At 37.7% G+C, this 27227-nt stretch overlaps 1 protein-coding gene across 1 annotated transcript; it reads right to left on the bottom strand.

Moving 5' to 3' along the window:
* Window positions 1-3571: 3571 nt before the first annotated feature.
* LOC132031492 (2-phytyl-1,4-beta-naphthoquinone methyltransferase, chloroplastic) lies at window positions 3572-10672 on the bottom strand. Its single transcript, XM_059421482.1, has 7 exons — window positions 10479-10672; window positions 10339-10403; window positions 7710-7800; window positions 6796-6884; window positions 6356-6551; window positions 4509-4608; window positions 3572-3861 (listed from the first exon to the last, which is right to left on the bottom strand). Exons 1-7 carry the CDS (start codon window positions 10587-10589, stop codon window positions 3761-3763), a joined length of 753 nt encoding a protein of 250 aa, XP_059277465.1. The 5' UTR covers window positions 10590-10672; the 3' UTR covers window positions 3572-3760.
* Window positions 10673-27227: the final 16555 nt, after the last annotated feature.

Below are 27227 nucleotides of genomic sequence, written 5' to 3'. Positions count from 1 at the left end.
AAGATTAGAAATTACCCAAAGCTTGAGTCGATGTTCTTTGAAAACTCTCCAAACACCTAAGAACTTAGAATTCTCAGAATGGAAGAACTATCAGATTCTAGGAATTTTAACACAGTCGCTACAGTGCTTTCTTTGCAATAGCGGTCGACCACACGATCGCGAAGGCTAACCGAAAACACAACACGAAGACCCATCGCGATCGCGAAGCACCGCGACTGAACCACCCAAAACACGTGCCTCCTAGCGATCACAGGGTCTCTTCACGCGATCGCAAAGGAGCACACCAGCAACAGCTGAAACCAAATTTTCTGGTTTTTTACTCCAACACCCCGAAATCCCGAGACTCATCCGGAACTTCCCGGATGCAAACCAAATATGCATACAAACATAAAAACGCGTTACGAGTCCACCCGTGCCCTCGGAATTCCCAACGGAATCTATTTGACCCGATCAACCCCAAAAACTCCAAAGTCAAGTTTCCAACCAAGAACCCAAAACACCCTCAGAAGCCTCGGGAACCAAACCAACTACCCCACCAAGTCATAAACGACCCTCAGGAATCGATGAATTTCGGAAAAGGTAAGATAAGTATTGGTCAAATATTTTCACTTAAAGGTTCTAATTCTTCCAATTTTTGCTAGAATCGCCCGATAACATCGGGAATTGGATCAACAGGGGTAAAATGGTCAAAACAAGCATAACGACTGAACGTGTCGTTACAACTAGTAATGCACTGTCTTATTTGAAGGAAGTTAAAGACATGTTTCTAGACCAAGTGAAGTATCACATATTCATTGATGTTTTGAAAGACTGAGAATGAAAGGTTTGGTACTACAATTTGCCTAGTGTGATCCTCATTAATTCCTATTCTAATTTGGTGATTTATGTGGGACTTAATTACATTAGTCTGTGATATTTTCTCGCAGAATTGATATTGTTGGTATCATAGCAAGAGTGAAAGTCTTGTTTAAAGGGTATCCTAGTTTGATCCTTGGATTCGACTCTTTCTTACCCAAGGGCTATGAAATAACCCTCAATGATAATGATGAGGCTCCTCCGACGAAATCGATTGAGTTTGAACAAGCAGTCAGTCTAGTGAAAAAAACGAAGGGTAGATTTATGTTATCTTATATGATTTTAATAATAAAGGTCTGCTTTTTTCTTCTTCAGAAAAATTATAGTCCCAACTTACTGCTTATCACTTGTCGCAGAAGCGTTTCAGAAATGCTGACCATTCGTACAAATCTTTCATAAACATTTTGGGTACGTATAGGAAGGAGAACAAGGACATCAAAGAGGTGTATCATGACATGATAAAACATTTTTAGTTTGGATACATAGATATTATAGGCGGGTGTCATGTTTTTTGTTTGTTACTATTTTTCCAAATGTATAGATTGTTGTACTTCTCAATGGTCATCTAGATTTGCTAGATGAGTTTACTAGATTCTTTCTAGATCCAGCTACTGTTAATCCGTTTCTGCTAAAGCTCTTTCCTCTGAGTAGCATTATTTGTCCTCATGCAGAAAGAGACCTTAGGATGCAGTATCACATTGATGAAAAGAAATCCGTTCGAAAGGTTGAAGAATTTAGAGGTCCTCGTGAGCCCTAAAGTGTGAGTTCATGGTTATCATTGTCGGATTATCTATATATGATGTGCTGCATTAAAATTATCCACCATTAGCCCTATATGATTTATGATGTCACTGATTGAAGACCATTTATTAGTTAGTATGTATTGATTCATGGTGAATTACAAGTGCTTGTTTTTAAGATTTCAGTCATGCGATGAAACCTAAAGGGAGAGTATTAGTATTATTCTTCTCAATAAGTTGCAAAACATTCAGAGACTTTTTTGATAAAGTTTTTGATATATCTTTTTTTTAGCGTAGTGTTGATGAGTTTGGTTAATGACCTTTTTAACATGATTTTTTAAATCTTTCCAGATACGTGTAACATTTTTTGTGAAAAGGTAAAGGAAAGACTACGAAGTCCGGCTGATTATCGGTAATTCTTAAAATATCTCCATAGTTGCATTTGAATCAGTTTTGTCAACAAAGTAAAGGTTAGAGTTCTGTTACCTTATACAATTTTGATAATAAAGGTCTTACCTTTTTCTTCTTTAATAAACCTTAGTCCTAACTTTCTAGCTTATTATTTCCCACAGAAACGTTTCCAAAATAATGATCATGCGTACAAATCCTTCCTAGACATTTTGAACATGTATAGGAATAAGCACAAGGGAATCAATGAGGTATACCATGAGTTAATAAGTTTTTTTTAATTGGGATGCATAAATAATACAGATGATCTTTATGTTTTGGTTTGTTACTATTTTTTATTTGTGTAGGTTTCCGAACTTTTCAATGACCATCCAGATTTGATAGATGGGTTCACTTGATTCTTACCAAATTCAGCTATTGTCAATCCATTTCTGCTGGATAGGATTATTGGTCCTCTGAGAGACCTAGATTTGAATGACGATAAAACATTGATAAAGTTGTATAAAGAGCAAAAGAGACGTGCTGGAAAAGAGAGCATGGATGAATGAACTCATGATTAGGATTATAAAGAACCTGATAATGAGAATGAAGGAGATAGGCATGCGATGTCTCAATGATAAAATGAAATTTGTTCCGAAGATTGAAGAATTTGGAGGACCTTATGAAGATAAAAATGACCTGATGAAATGTGAGTTCATGATTATCATTGTTTGAATGAATATCTGTATTTCAGGTGCTGCATTAGAATCTTCCACCATTAGCGCTATGGTTTGCGATTGTGCTGACATTGATGTGAAGGTCATCTGTTAGTTAGTAAGTATTAATTCATGGTGAATTACTTAGATGTTTATTTATGTGAGGACCAAGAAACAGTAGATCACTTCCTCCTCCACTGCAAAGTAACTAGACAATGCTGGGACTTGTTCGTAAATATCCATGGAATCTATTGGGTAATGCCACTGAAGGTGAGAGAGACGGACTACTGGCAACACCGGAGAATTCCTAGAGCCTTAAAGAGGATCTAGAGAACCATCAATATCTGCATAGTCTGGACCATTTGGCTAGAGAGAAACAATATATGTTTTGAAAATCAGAAGAATTATACCTCCAGAATAAAGGATAATTGCCTCCAAGATTTAAATTTCTGGAGTAAATGTCATATGGCGGATAGTCTTAGAAATTATATGGATTTTCTAGATTTACTTGGAAGAAAGATGTAACTTACTGCATGGCTATCCCCTGCAGGTCTTTTGTATCCATTAAGTACGTTCTTGGTACTTTAGTAATAAACCTTACCTTATAAAAAGAGAACACGCGCATTACATATTGAACTACAACAAATGATAAAGCTATACATTTTCTCTCTGGACGTCTCTTTGCTGGGCGTTTTGGTTTGTCCCTCTTTTCCGCTAGGTTTTGAAGGCTAAAAGAAGAGCAAAATGGCATTGAATAGGGGGTTAGCTGCTCCAGAATAGATAGCTATTAGTAGGCACTTATCAAAGCATGTTTCATAGCATAGTGCAAAAAGAGAGGGGAAAGGATGAGGCAACAGGCAACAAATAATGGTGCACAGTAAATTATATCACATATCTTCAGCCTGTAAGGCGATGCAATATTCAATGCACTAGCAGGCATGACTTGAAATTGAAGGAAGAAGTCTACTAATATCTATTGCTAAAAATTCCACTCATTCCTCTTGTTACTGCATCTTTTCTCGCTTTTTAAGGCACGGGGAAGATGAAGCAGTTGAAATCATTCTATCGAATGGCTACCAAATTGCCCATAAATCCAAACCCTATTTCAAAATGTTTCGCGGTGGAAAATCCTACATCAAGAGCCAGCTTCTCTAACTCGTTTCCTGTATCACAAATCATACATTTACCACGGATTAAAGACACAACATGCAAAAATATTGGAAGAAGGTAAAAAGATTAATCAATTTCCCTAAATTAAGGTTTTCTTTTTCTTCATTTCATCAAGGGAGAGATTTGATGTCAACTTCAGTCTGCTCTCTAATTGCTGTCTTACCTTTCCATTTTTTGTTTTTACTTTTTACCGTTACAAGGGTGATGGATGCAAAGTCAGCATGCCTCTATTTCTTCTTCAGGTCAGTTTTCTCATCCATGAAGAGTTTCGAAATGCATCATTTGTTCATGTTTTCACCCCGGTAGTGGAGTCTCCGGTTCTAATCAAGTATGTTTCATAACCAACTAAGGGAGGCGAATGAAGTTGAACATTGAAGAGAGTCATCAATTGAATAACATGTTTTTCTCCAGAAGAAAATAAAGAATAGATGAAGAAACGTTATTTTTATCTGTTTGACAGGTGTTTCAAATTAAACTTATTTAAGAAAAAAAGGTTACTCATGTTACTTTATTTCTAAATCCAAAATTTAAATAACATATCACAACATTATGCATGCACAAGGCTTCAGAAGTCAGAACTGCTTACAGCAGAAGTGACTCAACTAAAACTGCTTAAACTATATTGGTAAAAAGATCAGACCTGTCAGAAAGTCTTTGATAGAGCTTTTCAAGTATGTGTACTCATCTTCTAGGCCATAACCACTCGCTACAGGAACGACTATATTGTCGATCATCAATTCCTAGACAGAACATAAAAAATAAAATTAGACAAATTCTGTAATATTACTACTCATGAGATGCTGGAAAAGAAAACATTAAGAAGTTTGCACATTACAATCTGTGATGGAGATACCGGAATTGTCCATAATGCAGAATAACAGATTATTCCCCGGAATCTGATGGATAGGAAAGTGACTTGCTTTTTGACTTGTGAAGAAAATATGGTCCCATATGGATGCAATTTAACTTTGCTGATATTATGTGGAGTAATATTCTTGAGCTATACTACAGATGATATCCACTCACATAGAATTGTCCAACTTATGACGGGTGAAGATCACTATTTCCCTTCTATATCATAAAGCTACAACTTCTAAATTCTCATAAAGCAGTTTTCTCCTTCCCCTTCCGCTACCCCCGCTTGTCCTACACCCTAAGGGGTCGTTTGGTTTGAACACAAGTTATTCTAGGATTAGTTATGTTGGGATTAGTTATACTGGGATTAGTTATGTTGAGATTAGTTATCCTGGTATTGTTGATTGTTAGTTTGTTGTATTAAAAGTAACATGCATTGCATAATTTCTAAGAAAAAGTTGTTTGTTTACAAAAATACCCTCCACCTTATTTAGTAGAAAAGGGGTTTGAGGGACCTCGAGGCTATTTTTGTCATTTTCATTGTTTTATCCTGGGATAACTAATCATGGGATTGTTATTCCGCCCTCTGCTAGGGATAACTTATCCTGGTACTATTTTTAATCCTATCCCAGGATTATTAACCAAACAAAGGATAAGGTGGTACTAAAGTTTTATCCCAAGACTAATTTTTCCTTATCCATCATACCAAATGACCCCTAAAAGTGTTGGAAATCTTATGGAAAATACCTGATCATGAACACTTGTAGGGAATTCTTCAAAGCTTAAGGCATGTCAAAGACACAATCCTTAAGGATATTTCACCCGATGTAGGTGTATCCCCCGGGATTCAACAAGCTCTTCTAGTATAAAACTAGGAGACAGAAACAAACAAAGATTTATTTTGGTAGCAAACCCAGCAGAAGGAAAGAGAATAATCTTATGTATTCTTGATATATCTATTTCATCAAATGAAAGAACTTGACTATATATAGGTAAAAGAAATCATCTCATAAGAGTGATGTTACGACAATGTTCAATTGCCAGATTAATGGCTCCAAGCCTCCAGCGGCACAATGTAAAATAATGATAATAATGAGTCAATGATCTGTTACTAACTTACTAATGCAAAGTAACGTTAGGAATTCTGAAGAAAGATGGTCAATCAAGGCTATTCAGGAGTAATAAAGGATATGCTACAAGGAGTATTAAAGGTGATTAAAATTAATCATGGCTAATAAGAATAAAGAATATGTTACTACTTATTTTTGAGATATAAGAATTTTTTTTTTTCCAACAAAAAGAACATGATAAGCTTCAAGAGTCTATTCTGTTTCCATTGTTGTCACCATTTTTGCTAAGTAACAATATGTTCTGTATAAGGGCCAAGAAATATGTACTGACTACATCCTTAAAAAAGCCAACAAGGGAACCCAGGGAATCTTTGAATTTCCAAACAAGTGTTTCGGACATGAATAATGGCCATCATTGTTTCAAACATTCAAATGGAACTGTAATGCATCCCTAAAGCACAGAGTTTTAATCAGATAAAGGAAAAGATAATGAAACCAATAACTTACTCTATACATCTTCAGGGTGATGCAAAAAGAATGTATTAAACCTGCCAACAACTACCTGAATTGTGGTGCTCAAGGGGTTGATACTCTTATTGAAGTCAAGAACAGATACCGTTGAGCCTTGTTTTAAAACTCGAAATATCTCTGCCATAGCTTTATGTCTATCAACCACATTTCGTAATCCATAGCCAATAGTAACAGCATCAAAGGAGGAGTCAGGAAAGGGTAAATCAAGCGCATTGCCCTCCATCCACCTTCATAATCATATGCATTAATCCCTCACAGTGACTCAGGGAACATGAAAACTAATTGGAAGGAGTAAGAAGGTCAGAGTACAGAAGATAATGCACGTGTAACTGGTAAATGTAGCATGTGAAAACATTTTGGAAGTTGACTAGATTTTATTTTTACCAGCAGATTTTGCTAAACTGTGTTGGCAAATAACCTTCCCAACATTATCTGTTTGAATATATTGACAGTTTAATTACCAATGCTCACTTGATGTTCTTATAACATGTCTTTGAACGTAATTTCTGCCGAGTCGAAGCGATTAATAATTGTTCCTTTGAGAAATCAAAACCGAACGCCTGCAAAGCCAAATGTACTAATGAGAAAGCCAGTTCAGTAATATTTGACATCCAAAAATTCAGAAATTAAGATAACTAGCCTAGGCTGCTTCGATCATGTAATCCAGTTACCTATTCAAACTAGAAGTGACAGTATCACCAGGTTCAAGTTCATTCAAGAAATTTTTGTTTTTTCCCCTTTCAATGAGTAAAAAGAACTGTAAGAATGATGCCAGAGATGGCTTCTCCTATGCTAAGTTATAGGAGTCATGGTTTCTATAATGAGATATAGGGAGGCAGGAACTGGAAAATGCATAAAGAGACACAGTAATTTGCTATGTTATAAAGGATGTTAATTAGCAAACAATAAAAAAAGGTGACTGAACAGAAATAAATAAATGTCTGATTCTCACAACAGCAAAGAAGATTCGACAATGGTAAAATGATCTCTTGATAATAAAACAACAGGTAGTTATAAAACAGTTAATGAGGCACCAAGGTAATTAGGAATAGAGGCACAAGTTCCTTTTCTCTTCCTTGTAAGAATATTATCTTTCCTTACTTCTTATCTCCACGTGTGATAGTTAAACGCCACAATTTTCTTATAGTTTTCATTTCCAATAAAACAAAGGAAGGATATTATGTCTTGATATTTTGGTAATTCCATAGAGCCATCTATTTAAATCAGCTTACGGAATTTATCAGGATGGTCAATGAAAGAATTGAGTTGCTTCTGAAATGGTGAATAATAACTAGCAAAACGACAATTACACAATGGAAGAATAGAAAGAACGAAAAATAGAATATAAAGCAAACCAGAGACAGCAAAAAGAAAGAAAAGGGAACCTTGCCATTAGGTCCAACTCTCTCAGACAAAAGAAACGTCAAATCTCCACTTCCACAACAGACATCTAGTACGTTGTCCCCTTCTTTAGCTCTGCAATACAAGCTCAATAGTTCCAGCTTAACTAGGACATAAACATAGTCCAAATCCAAGAATTATGCCTAAGAACAGCGAAAAAAGGGTGGAAACTTCTACTCCCTCTGCCCTGTGTCTCTCTTCCTCTTTGAATGGATTTAAATAAGATGCACCAACAGTGTAACGTTTTTTCCATCAATTAAACAGCCAACTACAGTTTATAGTAAGCATGGAGTAGTACATCGCTTATCAAAAGGAAAAGGATATAAGTATTAGTTATACTGTTATTGCAGAAAACTTAAAACACATTCCTGATGTCCGGCATGTTTTCACTTTCCTAAAAATAGTTACATTATTTCAATATTAACCGTTATTAGTTTATTTACAATGCACAAGCATCTTATACTTTACCCAGTGAGAGATGCAACTCTTCCGATGTGGGTTCATCCGAACATAGTATTTGTGATACGAAATATAGATACATATACTGTTTAAATCATGGAGCCCCTCTGGCTTTACCCGTAGAAAGCCAACCTTTGCAGACAGAGAAGAAGCTTCCATTTTTCTCAAATTGTATGCAGGTCCTATATGACAAAAGATGCTGTCAGTTTGAAGGAACTATGACATTTCTCTTCATTCCCAAATTATGAAGGATCCCAAAGTAACAGGTGAGATTATGTAATATCATTCTCAACTGGGACAACATTCCTTAGTTTTCTGGTTTACATGTTTACTGTTCTTATAATTAAAATATTTCTATAAATGTATGGAAAATATACTCAAAGAGAAAACTTTGACATCAACTTTATATCAAATGGTAACTGTAAGAATTTAAATTTTGTTGGATTTAAATTCATAAAATAATTTGGACTAAATTTTAAATTCAAGATATATTAGTCCAAATAAATATCATTGGCTAATATGATCTAATAAATTATTTCAGTCCAATAAATGAATTTAATTAAAGATTCAGTTTTGTTGGGCTAGTCCATTTATTTGGGATACAAATTATGAGCCATTTCGATTAAATAAATGTCATCTTATTCTATAGGCCAAACTTGTTCGACGTGTCAAATGACGTGGCATGACAAGTCAAATTAAAGAGCCAATAGGATCATGCCACATTCCCAGAATGATGTGGCATGCCTAGTCAAATCAAAGGCCAAACAACATGTGGCATATGTACAAGTGGCAAGTTCCGAGCAATCAAATGTGGTCTTGTCACTGCTTCAACTTGATTGATCAGTGATCCAAATCAACCAATCGAAGGAAACAAGTTTGTCATCATTACAACTCTTCTCTCCCACAACATTTTTTTTATATAGGGTAAGATTTATTAATAAATTACCAAGATGGTAGGAAATCAAGATATTGATCCATACCCTCTAACAAGCCCTCCTTACACCAAATAGTAAGATAATGAATAGAATTGTTTTTTACCACAAAAAGGTGACTCTTTTTTCCTTCAAAGCATATATTGTTTTTCTCCAGCCATAGAATCCACAAAATACACAGTGGAATTTTTCACCAAATCTGTTTTGGCCTCTTTTGTCTCCCATATTCAAAAAAGGGACGAAAATTCAGAACATGAAACAAGATAGAGCTCGTGGATCAAAGGCTACAAATTTCTCTACAAGGTGCAAGCATTCAAGGATTCCTCTACAAGTTTCTTTCAAATACACAAAGATCAAGAACGAAGGAAAATCAAATACCAAGGCATTCAAGATCAAAGTTAATTGTTCATGATGGTCATCAAAGCATTGTTGACGACTAAATCAAATCCACATTCAAGTGCAAGATTATAATTCAAAATCAAGCCTCAAAAGTACCTTGAATTCACATAAGTCAAGATCAAATCCATTAATTTCAAGATCAAGCTCAAATGCCCTTAGAAAAGAAGATTAGAGAAATTATAGAGATTGTAATATTCACTATATTGAAATAAAATACTACACCCTCTGTCCCAATTTATGTGACACCGTTTGATTGAGCACAAAGATTAAGAAATAAAGGAAAACTTTTGAAATTTATGGTTTAAAACAAACTTTGACATTTCGGTAAAAAGGGAATTTTAAAGTTAAGTTGTTTCTACTTATAAAGGTGACTTTCTTTTTGGGACAAACTAAAATGAAAAGTGCGTCATAGAAATTGTGACATTCTTTTTGGGACAGACTAAAAAGAAAAGTGTGTCATAGAAATTGATACACAGGTACTATTATTATACTCCCTCCGGATCAAAAAGAGTGTCCACTTGCCCTTTTTTTCTTTTCTTGTTCAAAAAGAGTGTCCACTTACCAAATCAAGAAACAATTAACCTTCAAAGTACCTATTTTTGCCTATTAGATAGTATTTTCTTAAGGGTTGCGCAAATGGCTAAGTGAACACACTTTTTGATCCGGAGGGAGTAATATTTTGTTATATTTATTATAATTTTTTCAGGCGAAACTTATTGTCTACAGTATCCAGTAAAATGTGACATAAACAGTAGATTACCAAACATTGTCATATACATATATAAAATAGGAGGGAGGGAGGAAGAAAGAGGTGGATAATTACCGGCTCCAAGAAACAGCCATTCTTTTCCATATGCGATGTTGACCCAAACTCAGCATATCATTCAACTGCAACACATAAAAATTGTGCAAACAATGTTACATTTGAATAGTGAATGGAGGTTCTTTAGTGCTGGTACTTACGTTATCATAAACAGGGGCAATGCGGTTAAACAGCGCTTGCCGTTCACTGGAACACCGAATTTGGAAAGTGGGTCCGGCAAGTGAAGAAACACCCAGCTGAAGGGAAGCCATTGTTGTCAGTTCCTTACCTGCACCTCTTCCCTTTTGTTGATGACTTTTTGTCTTTAAAAGGATAATGTCACTTTGGTCCCTCTGTGTAGATGTTCTCAATTTTAACTCAAGAAAAAGGCTTAATGCCCTTTTTTTTTTATTTTGGCACTAACTAAGTATTATTCCTATTGAATTCCTGAACTCATCTTTGAGTGTGTCTACCAAACCCCTTAAATCTAATTTTTATTAGAAGCAAAAACTAAATTAGGAAAATGAAGGTGAAATAATATTTTAGACATGTGGTAAGCTATTCTTTAGGTCTTGAATGTATCGATTTCTACTGGTTCTGCTCTTTCACTGTCAGCTTAATTAAGAGCTACTCTTTTTTCCCCTCTCAATTGCTACTAATCTTAGTTAAAAGATGGCATAATTAAATTAGAATATATATTAGCATGTTGCTATATTGAAGATGGAATACTATGTAAGTCGGATTGTGTTTGATAAACACACTTAAGGACGAGTTCAGTGGTTTAATAGGAACAATACTTAGTTGAGGTACCAAAATGAAAAAAATGGACAAGTTTAGGGGGTCGTATATGTATTAAGCCCAAGAAAAATGATAGTATAATGACAAAGTCAGTTGGAATCATTAACATTGAATAGTACCTCCCGTCTATTTTACTAGTCGCCCTTATTAAAAATACATGGTTCAAAATAGTCATTATTTAAGAAACCAAAATATAATTGAGTACATTCTTTCTATATTGCCCTTAGTAATAATTATTCTTTGAAGTAATAAATATTGACTAACTAGCATAGAAAACCTAAGAGAGGAGATTAAAGAAAGAATATTTATTAAAGAATGATTAACAGTCTAAATGATTAAAGATAACAAATAAGGGTATGAGAGTCAAAACATATAATTTTAAGGGACGTGTAAACTAAAAAATGACAAGTAAACTGGACCTGAGGGAGTATCTTTCTTCTGATCTATTAAGTAAGTTAGTTGTTACAACTCAAAAAACAATTCGCGTCATTTGCGCCGTAAGTACACTAACGTAAGCCCGGAAAGGTTATGGGACCCTTATAAGGTTAAGGAATACTTTTAACAAGTGTTAAGCAAGTGTCTAAAGGTTTCGAGTGTCACGCCCCGAACCATGGCCTGGGCACAACACGGCACTTGGGTCTTGCTTACATGTGTCCGAGCGAACCTCATGGCCTGCTTGTCAACATGGGCATCAAAACAACATAATCTATATGATTCAATTTCAATGAATCATGAAAACGTAATTGCGGAATAAAGTCTTGAAGTAATCTCATAGCATGAAAAATCATGAAAAAAGTAATATTCTGCAAACATAAAAGCACAACTGACTCCGTGAACTAACATCTGTCTATGAAACCTCTAAAACATGTCTGAATACTAACTACCAGGACATGGCCCTGGACTACCATAAACTGAATACTAGTGCGTACTCCATGTTAAACCCCGAGAGAAGCGGGGCTCGCAATAAGCCGATAACCGAGGTGATCTACCGCATGTGTATGCTCCGAAAATCGGTATCATGAAGTGCGGTTCCCGGCAAAAAGGACGTATAGTACATGGTGAATAGTACTAGTATGTAAAACTGCATTTAAATGAAGAACGTGGCACAATATAGGTATAGGACATGAACTCGAAACCGAATATAACACACCGAACATGAGCATGAAGCGTGAGTAAAGTCTGAAAACAGAAAATCAATGGAAATACATGTATATATAACTGCTTGTAATGTGGGGAGTGCTATAGTATAATCGACAACATGATCTGGTACTTGCATCCTACCAGTAGAACACTCACACCTTGCCAGGGATATGAGATTTAACTAATAATAAGCATGTAAGGATCCAAATTACATAATGAAGGTGTTTCCTCCTTGCTGACAACCCTTATTCTACGGTGGCTACGTAGTTTCAGGCTTTACTGAGCCTTCTCGGTTAACTAAGCAAATCCCAAAATATTTGAATTATCATGATAGCTTGTGAGATCATGGTTTCATGAGATACTTGTCATAGTCTTGCAAACATGTTTTTGATTCATGAATAATAATAACAATCATAAATACATATAGTTATCTTGAAAACATGCTTGTGTCTTACTAATAAAACCATAAAGTTTTAATAAAAACATAATGGGAATGCATAAGGATGAATTCATGATTCACGGATTAAGCTTGGGTTCATAATAACCGTAATGGAAGATTAGGAATACAATAATGGATATAGATACACAATTCATGATCATAATTACATAACTATGGGCTATCAATATATTGGATTTAATGCCCTAGGATTTGAACTTCATAGAATATAAGACAATAAAAATAAAAGAAACGAGGCATGGGGAAGAACGTAGAGATTCCCACATGTAGGTGAAGTTCTACATACCTTGGTAAAGTTCCAAACTTGAAATAATTCTCTAGGGTTTAGACCTTGAGCCTTGAGTTTGGGTTTTTCTTGGAAACCCTAGATTAGGAATAATGATTTCTTGCTTAGATTATTAGAGTATATGTTAGAATTGAGTTGGAAGAGCTTGGATTGACTTACCTTGATCTTTTGGATTGTTGCTAGGGCTTGGAATTGTGAATAATGAAATAAAAGAACTGAAGGCTTGAATTTATACTAAAGTGAGGCGGAGAATTACATGGACGAGTTATACGGTCCGTATAATATGTCCATATTTTATCGTGGGGCAAACAAAATGTCGAGTTGAAATTTCATGAAATATGGACGAATTATACGGTCCGTATAAAATTATATGGACCGTATAACTCATTCGTATAACATGACCAGTAAGCGGACTGCTCTGCAATCTTTCAAGAAATGGCCATAACTTTTTGTACAGATGTCCCCTTGACCTTCATAATATACTGTTGGAAAGGTATTTCAAAGGGATACAACTTTCATCAAGGAAATTTTCCCAAATTCCTAATTAATAAAGGGGTTATGGTCGCTGGAATTAAGACCTTCTACAACTCACTTGAAAACATGCCCCATAGAGTGGCTTCCAACTTTGCTTTGCCCAAAGACGCTTCTTATGATTTGATTAGTTTTCAAAACACTTCATATAACCCTTATATTGGTTCCATTATATTATCATCTTACGAGTCAAACCTTAGCCCGAAGCTACGAGGTGTTGCATCGGGATCAAGTGAATTGAAGAAATTAAGTCTGTCGAAAATTTGGGAAAACTTGTGTTACACCTCGAAAAATTTCATGTCGTCATGTGGTAGATAGACTAATGCAAGGTGAGATGAATACGATGTCCCTACAAGTAAGAAAGGTTATTTGGCGATTCTAATTAAGATTCCAAAGACATTTGAGGCAAGGAAAGAAAGTTCGTTGAGAGAGGCAAGGTATAAGTCGTGTTTTGGAAGGATTTTGCAAAGTACTGAGCTAATGTTAATTTAATAATGTCTTGAGGAAGAGTTATAACACTCCCTAGATTGTTAATGAAGTTTTAAACAAGTGCTAAGAAGGTTCTATAAGGATTGGAGATCAAACGAAACGACGAGATCAAGTTCGAAAAAAGGGTGAGTTATATGACCCATTATACGGTCCGTATAACCGTCACAGTGACGGGTGAACATTGAGAGTATTATACGGTCACTTATACGGACCATATAAGGTACTGTATAATGGTTGTAGAAAGGATGATTGTTGGTGCAATTTCACGGTCACTTATACGGACCATATAAGTTTATACGGACCGTATAAGTGTCCCCATAATCCATGACGGGTCAGATTTTCCCAATTATAAATATAAGACCCCAAGTTATTATTTTCATTTCTCATTTTCCTCCACACTTCTTGAATTCTCTAGAACACTCCACATATCTTATGAACAGAAATTCAAGGGAAATCAAAGATCAAATACCAATAACGAGTGGAATCAAAAGCAAGAATGCTAACTAAGGTTGATGGAAGCTAGAAATCTCTTTGGAAGTGAAGTTAGGGTTTTCTCCAAGTGAATCATTTCCATCCAAAACTCATTCCTACACAATCAAAGGTGAGTTTTATGTTCATTTCATGCTATTAATAGTATTGAATGGTTGAGAGACTTGGATTATGGAAGAAAGTAGAAAATGGAGTACAAATATGAGAATAGTGAAATCCTTGAATGGTAATTTGATTTGAATCATAGTTCTTGACATGCTATGAGTATAATCTTATTATGAATGATATTAAAAATGTTGAAGAAGCATTATATGTGAATGCTTAGGGGTGACTTGAAGAGGGAATTGTGAGAATTGAATAATATCTAGCTTAACAAGTCTATTGATCGTGATATTGTGGATGTTGTTGTTGATGTTTGGGAGTTGTTATATTATATGGAGAAAGTTGTAGAAACAAAAGAAATGCTGCCTATTTTTGTTAGCTTTTAGTCGATTTAGCTTAAGCTTAAGTATATTATTGATTATCTAATCGCAGCACGAATTTTCTTGAATGTAGAATCGTCGGCTTCGAAGGGAACCATTTAGTCGATAAAATTAATGAGACAAAGAGGTATGTAAGGCTAGTCCTTTCTTTTTTAAGGCATGATTTCCTTTATCTTTCCATGACTCTCTTACATTCCGGAAACGATGAGTCTATGATTGTTAAGAGCCTCTCATGAGATAAAGATAAGAGACGTGTTATGAATATGATAATGACGATGATGAATTTACGTCTACAGACTGTAAAGCTTATGATATGATAGTCTTATGATTCCTTGATGTTATTCATTGTTGTTAGACTCACCTATGACGCTAGTTCCTTCAAGGTGGGACATGATGATCATGACTACTCCATAATGGAATCACGGGTTCTCGACCTTACGTCACCCCGATAGAGTCGTAGTTTTTACTTGAGTTTTATGCATGCTTTATGATAAGTATATAATGATGAGATTACACCGTGCCTACATGGCCGGACAGACACCGCTAAGGCGGGCGGCATATATACCATGTCTAGATGGCATGGGCAGACACCACTAGTGGGCGGCATGAGATGTTTACCCCGGACGCGGAATAATGATGATCACATCGCACCTATATGGTCGGGTAGTTACATAAATATGTTTACATGATATGATGTTGTTTATTATATGAGTTAGCATGCATGATTCCGCCTTAAGAGGCAATCAGTTGTTACCCCTTTATCTTATATTCTTGCATCTTTTAATCATGTTATTGTGTATGCCTTACATACTCAGTACATTGTTCGTACTGACGTCCTTTTCTTTCTATGGACGTTGTGTTCATGCCCACAGGTAGACAGGGAGGCGGCCCAGATTCTTAGGAGCTATTCGGCAGATTCACAGGAGCACTCCACTATTCTGGAGTTGCCATTTATTGATACATTCTTTTATGTACATATTTGGGCACGACGGGGTCCTGTCCCGTCCTTATGTCTCAGCACTCTAGTAGAGGCTCGTAGATACGTATGCGTAGGTAGTAGTTGTCTCATGAATACGTCAGTGTATATTTTTGTATATCATTTTTGCACCCGTGAGGGCTTATGTATATTTATGTATTGCCTTAGAGATTATGTGTGTCCAGGATGGGTACGATTATTAGCGTAATGAGTGGTGCTCGGTAGTCAGCTCCGGGCACCCGTCATGGCCCTTTAGTCGGGTCGTGACAAAAGTGGTATCTGAGAGCGTTCCGTCCTAGGGTGTGTCTATGAGCCGTGTCCAGTAGAGTCTTGTTTATGGGTGTGAAGCGCCTCCCATTTATAAACAAGAGGCTGCGGGGCATTTAGGAAAATTGACCGTCTTTCTTCTTATTAGATCGTACAATAGAGCACCACTCATTACGCGGCTGGAAAGGGTGCCACCAATGAATGTAGAAGAAGGTGAATTCCATAATGAGGCTCCGTCCCATACTTCTCACACTCCGCCTATTCTAGAACAACAAGGAGGGGTCTCTACTCCAGCTCCTATGCCTCCAGTTGCTCCAACGAGTGATTCGGGTCAACAGATGACCGAGGCCATTCAGTTATTAACTCAGTTGGTTGCCGCTCAGGCTCAACGGCAAAGTGCGGGTCCTAGAGCCACTAGTGCAAGGGCCCATGATTTCATGAGTTTAAATCCCCCGGAATTTTTCGGGTCGAAGCCGGATGAAGACCCGCAAGGTTTTATAAATGAAATGTTGAGGACGTTGAGAAACATCCATGCCTTCGATACTGACTCTGTGGAGTTGGCATCTTATAGACTCCGGGATGTAGCGGTCCTTTGGTACAATAATTGAATTTCTTCAAGAGGAGAGGATGCACCTCCCCCGGTTTGGAAAGAGTTCGTGAAAGCATTTATTTGTCATTATTTGCCACCCGAGTCCGTCGGGCCGGCCGATAAATTCTTGAATCTTAAGCAAGGGAATATGAGTGCCTAGGAGTATAGCCTTCAGTTTAATTCATTGGCTAGATATGCTCCGACTATGATGGCTGTCATGGGAGATAGAGTACATAGATTTGTGAGTGGCTTAGGGCCACATTTGTTCAAAGATTGCTTGACAGCTTCATTACAGGAGGGGATGGATATTTCCCGTATTCATGCTCATGCCCAGAATTTAGAGGAGCAACAACAGCCGCGCCGAGGTGAGCGTGATATTGATAGAGGACAGAGTAAGAAGGCCAGATCTGCTAGTAGTGAGTATAAAGGGGGTCAGCAACAGTATTCCAGGTATTCGGGCCAGTCCGCGACTAGTACACCTCCTCGGTTCGCGGGTAGGAGATTTGATCGCCCTATTTATTCTGGTCCGGGTCAGATTTCGAGAGTCCCAGGTCCTTAGTTTGGAGGTGATCCTAGCCAGCGGAGACCATCGGTGCCGCGATGTAGCCAATGTGGTAGATTGCATTCAGGCAGTGTCGCCGAGGTTCAGATGCTTGCTATGCCTATGGTCAGGTTGGGCATATGATGCGTGATTGTCCATCGATGGGTGGTAGAGTTAGGGCTCAGCCCACAGGATCAGCAGCTGGTTCTTCCTCATCCGTGCGCCCGGTAAGGCAGACTTCCCAGACTCCAGCAGGCCGCGGTAGGGGCAGAGGGGGAGCGTCCAGTTCAGGTGGCACCCAGCCCCGTATTTATGCTTTAGCCGGACGTCAGGATCTTGAGTCCTCCCCGGATGTGGTTACAGGTATATTATCCATATTCTCTCATGACGTTTATACATTGATTGATTCGGGTTCTACGCTGTCTTATATTACTCCTTATATTGCTAGCCGAATTGGGGCGAAATGTTATACCCCGAAAAATTTTATGTCGTCGTATGGTAGACAGACTAATGCAGGGTAAGAAGTATACGGTGTTTCCACAAGTAAGAAAGGTTACTTAATGGTTCTAATTAAGATTCCAAAGACATTTAGAGCAAAAGAAGAAAGTTCGTTACGAAAGGCGAAGTATACGTTGTGCTTTGGAAAAGGGTTTGCGAAGTACCAAACTAATGTTGACTTAATGATGTCTTAAAAAAGAGTTATGACACCCCTTGGATTGTTAACAAAGTGTTAAACAAGTTCCAATAAGGTTCCATAAGAGTTGGAGACAAAATGAAACGACGAGGACAAGTTTCGGGAAATTATGGATTGTACGGTCCTTTATACGGATCGTATAATTTATACGGCCAGTATATCGGTCCGTAGAACTCTCCCAGAGGAGGATGAGATTCTGGAGGAAATGTACGGTCCAATTATACGGGCCGTATAATTTATACAGTCCGTATAATAGGCCGTAGATTTCGGGTTGGGTCAAATTTTCTTTTTCCATATATGCACGACTCTTCTTCTTATTTCTCATTTCCCACGTCTTCCATACTCTCAAAAGTCCTAGAACCTTCTTCCGAGTATACCAAGACAAATCTAAGGTGAAATCAAAGATCAAACACCAAAAAGTAGTAGAATCAAGTGCAAGAGTGCTAGCTAAGCTGATGGAAGCAAGGAATCTCTTTGCAATTAAAGTCAGGGTTTTCTTCAAGTGAACCATTTCCATCTAAAAATCGTTTCTACACAATCAAAGGTAAGTTTTATTATCCTTTCATGTTATTTAGAATATTGAGGGGTTAAAAGACTTTGATTATGGAAGAAAATAGAATATGGAGCTCAAATGTGAAAATAATGGTATTCTTGAATAGTAGCTGACATGAATCATGACTCTTGATGTATTGGTGAATATAATCTTGTTGCAAATGATATTAAGAGTGTTGAAGAAACATTGTGTGTTGACGAATACGATGTAGTGTGGTAATTTAGTTATGGATGGTTTGGAATGGAATTGGAAGAGTTGGATGACGTACGGTTGATGAAGATTGTTGATTATGATTTGTGATGTTGTTATTGATGTTTGGGAGAGTCGTTATATCATATGGAGGAATTTGTAGAAACAAATGAAATGCTGCCCAATTTTCATTAGCTTTAGCTTAATCTTGAGTATGTTTCCGATTATCTAATTCTAGTACGAATCCCTTTGAAGATAGAATTGCGAACTTGGAAGGAAGCGTATAGTCGGCAAGTTAGAAAGGCATAAAGGTATGTAAGGCTAGTCCTTTCTTTTTCCAAGGCATGATTCTTATGACATGATTCCCTTTATCTTTCCATGACCTTCTTACATTCCGGAAACTATGAGTCTATGTTTATAAAGAGCTTCTTATGAGATAGAGATAAAGGATAAGTTACGAATATGATAATGATGATGATGAGTCTAAGTCTAAAGGTTCTAAAGCTCATGATATGATGTTTTGACGAAGTTAATGATCCTTATATGAATCTTTGATATTACTCATTGTTGTTACACTCACCTTATAATGTTAGTTCCTTCAAGGTGAGGCAGGGTGCTCATGATTATGACTACTCCATAACGAAAATCGGGGGTTCTCGACCTTACGTCACCCCGATAGAGTTATAGCTTGTCTTTGAGTTCTATGCATGCTTTATGATAAGTATATGATGATGAGATTACACCACGCCTATATGTCCGGGCAGACACCGCTAAGGCAGGCGACATATACACCATGTCTAGACGGCATAGGCAGACACCACTAGTGGGCGGCATGAGATGTTTACCCCAGACGCGGGAGGCCTGGACGCGGGCTAATGATGATTACACCGTACCTATATGGTCGGGCAGCTTATATATGCATACGTGATATGATGATGTTTATGATGTAAGTTAGCATGCATTATTCAGTCTAAGTGACATTCAGCTACATATTGTTTTATTACTTAATGCTTCCTTATCTCTTCGATATGTTATTATTGTTCATGCCTTACATACTATGTACAATGTTCGTACTGACGTCCTTTTCTTTTCGACGCCGTGTTCATGCCCACGGTAGACGAGAGAGGTGGCCGTTCACAGGAGCTACTCGAAAGGATTTACGAGCACTCCATTGTTCCGGAGGTGCCATTTTTGAGACATTATTTTGTGTATATATTTAGGCATGACGGGGTCCTGTCCCATCCTTATGTCTTAGTACTCTAGCAGAGGCTCGTAGATACGCATATGTGGGTAGTAGATGTCCCATGATGACTTCATTGTACATCCTTGTATATCATTTTTGTAGCCAAGAGGGCCTATGTATATCTATATATTGCCTTGGAGTTTATATATGTTCAGGATGAGTATGATAATTAGCATAACGAGTGGTGCTCGGTAGTCAGCTCCGGGTACCGGTCATGGCCCCCTAGTCGGGTCGTGACACGAAACCTGAGCCAATTAAACCTTTCGAGGTATTTAATCTGATTGGTGATCCAGTAATAGCTAGACAAGTGTATAAAAATTTGTGTTATTGTGGTATGTGATCGTCAGACTAAAGTTGATTTGGTTGAACTGGAAATGTTAGATTTTGATGTGATTATGGACATAGATTGGTTGGCTTCTTGTTATGCTAATGTTGATTGTAGAACGAAAATAGTTCGATTCCAATTTCTGGGAGGACCCGTGCTTGAATGGAAAGGTAATACGACGTCTCCAAGAGGTAGGTTTATTTCCTACCTTAAGGCAAGGATAATGTACGGCGTCTCTAAGAGGTAGGTTTATTTCCTACCTTAAGGCAAGGAAGATGATTGCTAAAGGCTATATTTATCATCTAGTTCGAGTTCATGACACCGAAGCAAAGCCGCCGACTTTTCATTCCGTCCTGGTAGTAAATGAATTTTCGGATGTATTTCGCATGAACTTCTGGCTTCCGGGCGGGAAATTGATTTTACTATTGATGTGCTGTCGGACACTGAGCCTATATCTATCCCTCCTTACAGAATGGCTCCTGCAGAATTGAAAGAGCTAAAGGCAAACTACAAGATTTGCTCGAGAAGGGATTCATTAGACCTAGTTTATCGCTATGCGGAGCAACTGTCTTTTTCGTAAGAAAGAAAGATGGCTCTTTACGAATGTGCATCGATTATAGGCAGTTGAATAAGGTGATGATAAAGAATAAATATCCGCTTCCAAGAATCGATGATTTTTTTTGGACCAATTACAGGGTGCCAAGTAGTTCTCTAAAATTGATCTGAGATTGGGGTGTCATCAAGTGAGGGTTAGAGAAGAAGATATTCCCAAAATGGCTTTCAGAACCAGATACGGCCATTATGAGTTTCGGGTGATGTCATTTGAGTTGACCAATGCTCCGGCGGTGTTTATGAATCTGATGAATAATGTATTCAGGCCTTTCTTAGATCTATTTGTGATCGTGTTCATTGATGATATTCTAGTATATTCTCGGTCAGAAACAGAGCATGCAGACCACTTGCGCATTGTCTTTGGAATTCTTCGGACTCGCGAATTGTATGCTAAGTTTTCAAAATGTGAATTTTGGCTGAATTCTGTGACTTTTCTAGGCCATATTATCTCGAAGATGGTATTCGCGTGGATACTCAAAAAAAAAGATCAGGCTGTGAAGACTTGGCCAAGGCCTACAACCCCTTCAGAGGTTCGAAGCTTTCTAGGTTTAGCAGGCTATTATAGAAGATTTGTGGAAGGATTTTCTTCTATTTCTGCACCATTGACGAAGTTAACTCAGAAATCAGTAAAATTTCAGTGGACTAATGCTTGTGAACGCAGTTTCCGGGAATTGAAGGATAAATTAACTTCAACCCCAGTCCTGACACTCCCAGAAGGACCAGATGGTTATGTTGTGTATTGTGATGCCTTTGGTGTTGGGTTAGGCTGTTTGTTGATGTAGCACGGTAGAGTTATTGCCTATGCTTCAAGGCGTACTGCGGAAGCACGAGAAGAATTACCCGACCCATGATCTTGAATTGGCTGCGGTTATTCATGCGCTAAAAATGTGGAGACATTACTTGTACAGTGTACATGTTGATATTTATACAGATCACAAAAGTCTCCAATATATTTTCAAGAAGAAGGAGTTAAATCTACGATAGAGGCGTTAGTTAGAATTATTAAAAGATTATGATATGAGTATTTTATATCATCCTGGAAAGGCGAATGTAGTAGTTGATGCACTTAGCCGCAAGTCAATGGGAAGCCTATGTGAGGTCCCTCCAGAGAAGAAAGAAATAATCCGTGAGCTTCACCAGCTAGCTAGCCTCGGAGTTCGCCTAATTGATTCAGGCAATGCAGGAGTTGGTATTCACAACCCAGCTATTTCATCCTTAGACATGGAGGTGCAAGAGCGCCAATATGAAGATCCCCAGTTGAGTCACTATAGTAATACACTTCCTGAGAAAGAGAAGTCGCCATTTGAAGTTTCTGCAGATGGAGTTCTTAGGTACCGAGACAGGCTATGTGTTCCAGATGTTGCGGGACTACATCGTCGGATTCTAGAAGAAGCTCATTACTCGCGGTATTCCATTCACCCAGGAGCGACAAAGATGTATCACGATCTTAAGCTAATATATTGGTGGGATGGAATGAAGAAGGACATAGCAGAATTTGTAGCTTAATGTCCAAATTGCCAGCAAGTGAAAATTGAGCATCAAAAGCCAAGAGGATTGTTACAAGCCATGGAAATTCCAGCCTGAAAATGGGAAGTGATCAACATGGATTTCATTGTAGGTTTGCCTCGATCCCGGCGCAAGTATGACTTCATATGGGTGATTGTAGACAGACTCATGAAATCAACTCATTTTCTTCCAGTCAGGACCACGTATTCGGCAAAAGATTATGCAAGGTTGTATCTTAAGGAAATAGTGTGACTTCATAGTGTCCCGGTATCTATTATCATAGATAGGGGAGCATAATTTACTGCTAAATTCTGGAAGTCTTTCCAAGAAGGTTTGGGTACTCAAGTGAGACTTAGCACAACATTTCACCCACAAACTGATGGACAAGCTGAACGCACTAGTCAGACCTTGGAAGACATGTTACGGGCATGTACACTAGACTTCAAAGGAAATTGGGATGAACATTTGCCACTTATTGAATTTGCCTACAACAACAGTTATCATTCTAGCATCCATATGGCTCCGTATGAAGCTCTGTATGAAAGGAAGTACAGGTCGCTAATTGGATGGTTTGAAGTCGGGGAGACACAACTGATAGGTCCAGAATTGATTCAACAGGTGATAGAAAAGATCATGGTTGTCTGAGAGCGATTGTTGACAGCCTAAAGTCGCCAAAAATCTTATACGGACAACCGTCGGCGAGACTTAGAATTTCAAGTTAATGATTGGGTATTCCTGAAGGTATCACCCTTGAAGGGCGTGATGAGATTTGGTAAAAGGGAAAATTGAGTCCCCGCTATATTGGACCTTATAAGGTAGTCCGCAAGATAGGCCAAGTATCTTATGAATTGGACTTACCTCCAGAACTTGAATCAGTCCATCCAGTTTTCCATGTATCGATGCTCCGTAAATGTGTTGGGGATCCAGCTAGAATCATGCCAGTGGATGATGTTCAAGTTACGGAGAAGTTAGCTTAAGAAGAGGTACCCATTGCCATACTAGATAGGCAAGTACGCAAACTTAGAAATAAAGAGGTAGCATCGATTAAGGTCTTGTGGAGAAACAACAACCGAGAGGAAATGACTTGGGAAGCGAAAGAAGACATGAAGTCTAAATATCCGCAATTTTTTCCACCCCCGGAAGAGATTCAAGATGAAACGCCATTATCATAAGGTACGTAATGCTTTCTTTTTAATGCTTTTGGTCGTGTGTGGCCATATTTTCGTGCCATTGTATTGTAGCCCTGTGAGGCGTTGTTATTGTGAGTTGTTGTGACAGGATGGTAGCACCATATTACAGGGAAAACTCTGGCGAAATTTCTGTAGAATTCTCGAGAACTTAACATTCGAGGAAATTTCATGTCGTCATGTGGTAGATAGACTAACGCAGGGTGAGATGAATACGATGTCCTTACAAGTAAGAAAGGTTACTTGGCGATTCTAATTAAGATTCCAAAGACATTTGAGGCAAGAGAAGAAAGTTCGTTGAGGGAGGCAAGGTATAAGTCGTGTTTTGGAAGGATTTTGCAAAGTACCGAGCTAATGTTGATTTAATAATGTCTTGACGAAGAGTTATAACGCTCCCTAGATTGATAATGAAGTTTTAAACAAGTCCTAAGAAGGTTTCATAAGGATTGGAGATCAAACGAAATGACGAGATCAAGTTCGGAAAAAAGGTGAGTTATACGACCCATTATACGGTCTGTATAACTTTATACGGTCCATATAGTGGTCCGTATAACCGTCACAGTGAGGGGTGAACACTGGGAGTATTATACGATCACTTATACAGACCGTATAAGGTACCGTATAATGGTTGTAGAAAGGATGATTGTTGGTGCTATTTCACGGTCACTTATACGGACCGTATAAGTTTATACGAACCGTATAAGTGTCCGTATAATCCATGACGGGTCAGATTTTCCCAATTATAAATATAAGACCCCAAGTTATTATTTTCATTTCTCATTTTCCTCCACACTTCTTGAAATCTCTAGAACACTCCACATATCTTATGAACAGAAATTCAAGGGAAATCAAAGATCAAATACCAATAACTAGTGGAATCAAATGCAAGAATGCTAACTAGGGTTGATGGAAGATAGAAATCTCTTTGGAAGTGAAGTTAGAATTTTCTCCAAGTGAAGCATTTCCATCCAAAACCCATTCCTACACAATCAAAGGTGAGTTTTATGTTTATTTCATGCTATTAAGAGTATTGAATGGTTGAGAGACTTGGATCATGGAAGAAAGTAGAAAATGGAGTACAAATATGAGAATAGTGAAATTCTTGAATGGTAATTTGATTTGAATCATAGTTCTTGACATGCTATGGGTATAATCTTATTATGAATGATATTAAAAATGTTGAAGAAGCATTACATGTGAATGAATACGACGTTGGGTGATGACCATGGTTAGGGGTGACTTGAAGAGGGAACTGTGAGAATTGAATAATATCTAGCTTAACAAGTCTATTGATCATGATATTATGGATGTTGTTGTTGATGTTTGGGAGTTGTTATATTATATGGAGAAAGTTGTAGAAATAAAAGAAATGCTGCCCAATTTTGATTAGCTTTTAGTCGCTTTAGCTTAAGCTTAAGTATATTATCGATTATCTAATCTTAGCACGAATGCTCTTGAATGTAGAATCGTCGGCTTCGAAGGGAACCATTTAGTCGATAGAGTTAAGGAGACAAAGAGGTATGTAAGGCTAGTCCTTTCTCTTTTAAGGCATGATTTCCTTTATCTTTCCATGACTCTCTTACATTCCGGAAACGATGAGTCTATGATTGTTAAGAGCTTCTCATGAGATAAAGATAAGAGACGTGTTATGAATATGATAATGACGATGATGAATTTACGTCTAGAGACTCTAAATCTTATGATATGATAGACTTATGATTCCTTGATGTTATTCATTGTTGTTAGACTCACCTTATGACGCTAGTTCCTTCAAGGTGGGATATGATGAACATGACTACTCCATAATGGAATCGGGGGTTCTCGACCTTACGTCACCCCGATAGAGTTGTAGTTTTTACTTGAGTTTTATGTATGCTTTATGATAAGTATATAATGATGAGATTACACCGTACCTACATGGCCAGGCAGACACCGCTAAGGCGGCGACATATACACCATGTCTAGATGGCATGGGCAGATACCACTAGTGGGCGGCATGAGATATTTACCCCGGACGCTGGCTAATGATGATCACACCGCACCTATATGGTCAGGTAGTTAAATACATATGTTTACATGATATGATGTTGTTTATTAAATGAGTTAGCATGCATGACTCCGCCTTAAGAAGCAATCAGTTACAGGTTATCCCTTTATCTTATATTCTTGCATCTCTTTATCATGTTATTGTGTAGGCCTTACATAGTCAGTAAATTGTTCGTACTGACGTCCTTTTCTTTCTATGGACGCTGTGTTCATGCCCACAGGTAGATAGAGAGGCGGTCCAGATTCTTAGGAGCTATTCGGCAGATTCACAGGAGCACTCCACTATTCCGGAGGTGCCATTTGTTGATACATTCTTTTGTGTACATATTTGGGCACGACGGGCTCTTGTCCCATCCTTATGTCTCAAAGACTCTAGTAGAGGCTCATAGATACGTATGCGTGGGTAGTAGTTGTCTCATGAATACATCAGTGTATATTTTTGTATATCATTTTTGCAGCCTTGAGGGCTTATGTATATTTATGTATTGCCTTGGAGATTATGTGTGTCCAGGATGGGTATGATGATTAGCATAATGAGTGGTGCTCGGTAGTCAGCTTCGGGTACCCGTCATGGCCCTCTTGTCGGGTCGTGACAACTTGGTAGAATTTTGCACAGGATTTTTTGTCCAACTTTAGAGAGGCATATCTCCTAGAATATGAGGAGTTATGAAATTCATAACCTATGTAAATTGAAGTTCAGCGAGCCTTCTTTCCAATGTAACTGCCAGATTACAATTCTTAGAAGTACGGGATAAAGTACGACCCGTAAAAAAATGTATATCCGGTTCATTTTGGACATACCTTACCCGAAATTTTCAGAAAGTTAAAAATTTTTACCTCCAAGTACGGGGTGAACAGTAGGGCGTAGTTTGAAGTATGGCCCGTACTTTGCCTGAAATTTCCAGAAAATTAGAAATCGGTATTTTTTCCTAGCCTATAAATAGATTTTTTCACGACTTAGGCTTCATATTTTTACCAAAATAAATTCATAATGTCTCTCTAAGCTCCCTCTAACATCCATAAACACTACAAATCAAATCATGAAAGGATCAAACTCCAAAATCCTCAACGAGTTCATAGAAAGTGTTGGTTCTTGCTTCTAGATGAAGTTGTGGTCAATAAGCTTTGGATTAAGTTGGTGTGGCTTAAGTTTTTCAAGAATAAGGTATGTTCTTCATCTGGTTTCTTATGTTGAGTTGATTTGAAGGTTAAACAAGTCTTGTAAGTGGAAAGAGTTATGGAGGAGAAGTCATAAGTGTGTGTTGTAGTTGGTGGCTATGGATTGAGTTTGAAAAGAGGTTTTGGATGAATTTGAGCCTAGATTGAATGAAATTTCTTGGGTATGATATTGTTGATGTTGCTACTGATATTTAGGAGTTGTTTTGGAGTTTGATGGAAGTAAGTGATGCAGGGGAAATGCTACCCAAATTTCGTTAGCTTACCAAATAGTTCAGTTTGATCTTATAAATGTTTCAACGACTTAACCTTTGTATGAATCATCTTGAATGTA

The sequence above is a fragment of the Lycium ferocissimum genome, chromosome 9 (genome assembly GCF_029784015.1).
Source record: "Lycium ferocissimum isolate CSIRO_LF1 chromosome 9, AGI_CSIRO_Lferr_CH_V1, whole genome shotgun sequence".
NCBI classification, from domain to species: Eukaryota; Viridiplantae; Streptophyta; class Magnoliopsida; order Solanales; family Solanaceae; genus Lycium; species Lycium ferocissimum.
This window is presented reverse-complemented; position numbering and strand designations above follow the sequence as displayed.

Coding starts and splice junctions, on each gene's coding strand:
- LOC132031492 (XM_059421482.1), bottom strand. CDS start 10,589: ATGGCTTCCCTTCAGCTGGGTGTTTCTTCACTTGCCGGACCCACTTTC. Junction 6,552..6,795: donor ACATGTTATAAGAACATCAA/GTGAGCATTGGT, acceptor ATGATTATGAAG/GTGGATGGAGGGCAATGCGC. Junction 3,862..4,508: donor TATCAAAGACTTTCTGACAG/GTCTGATCTTTT, acceptor TTTGTGATACAG/GAAACGAGTTAGAGAAGCTG.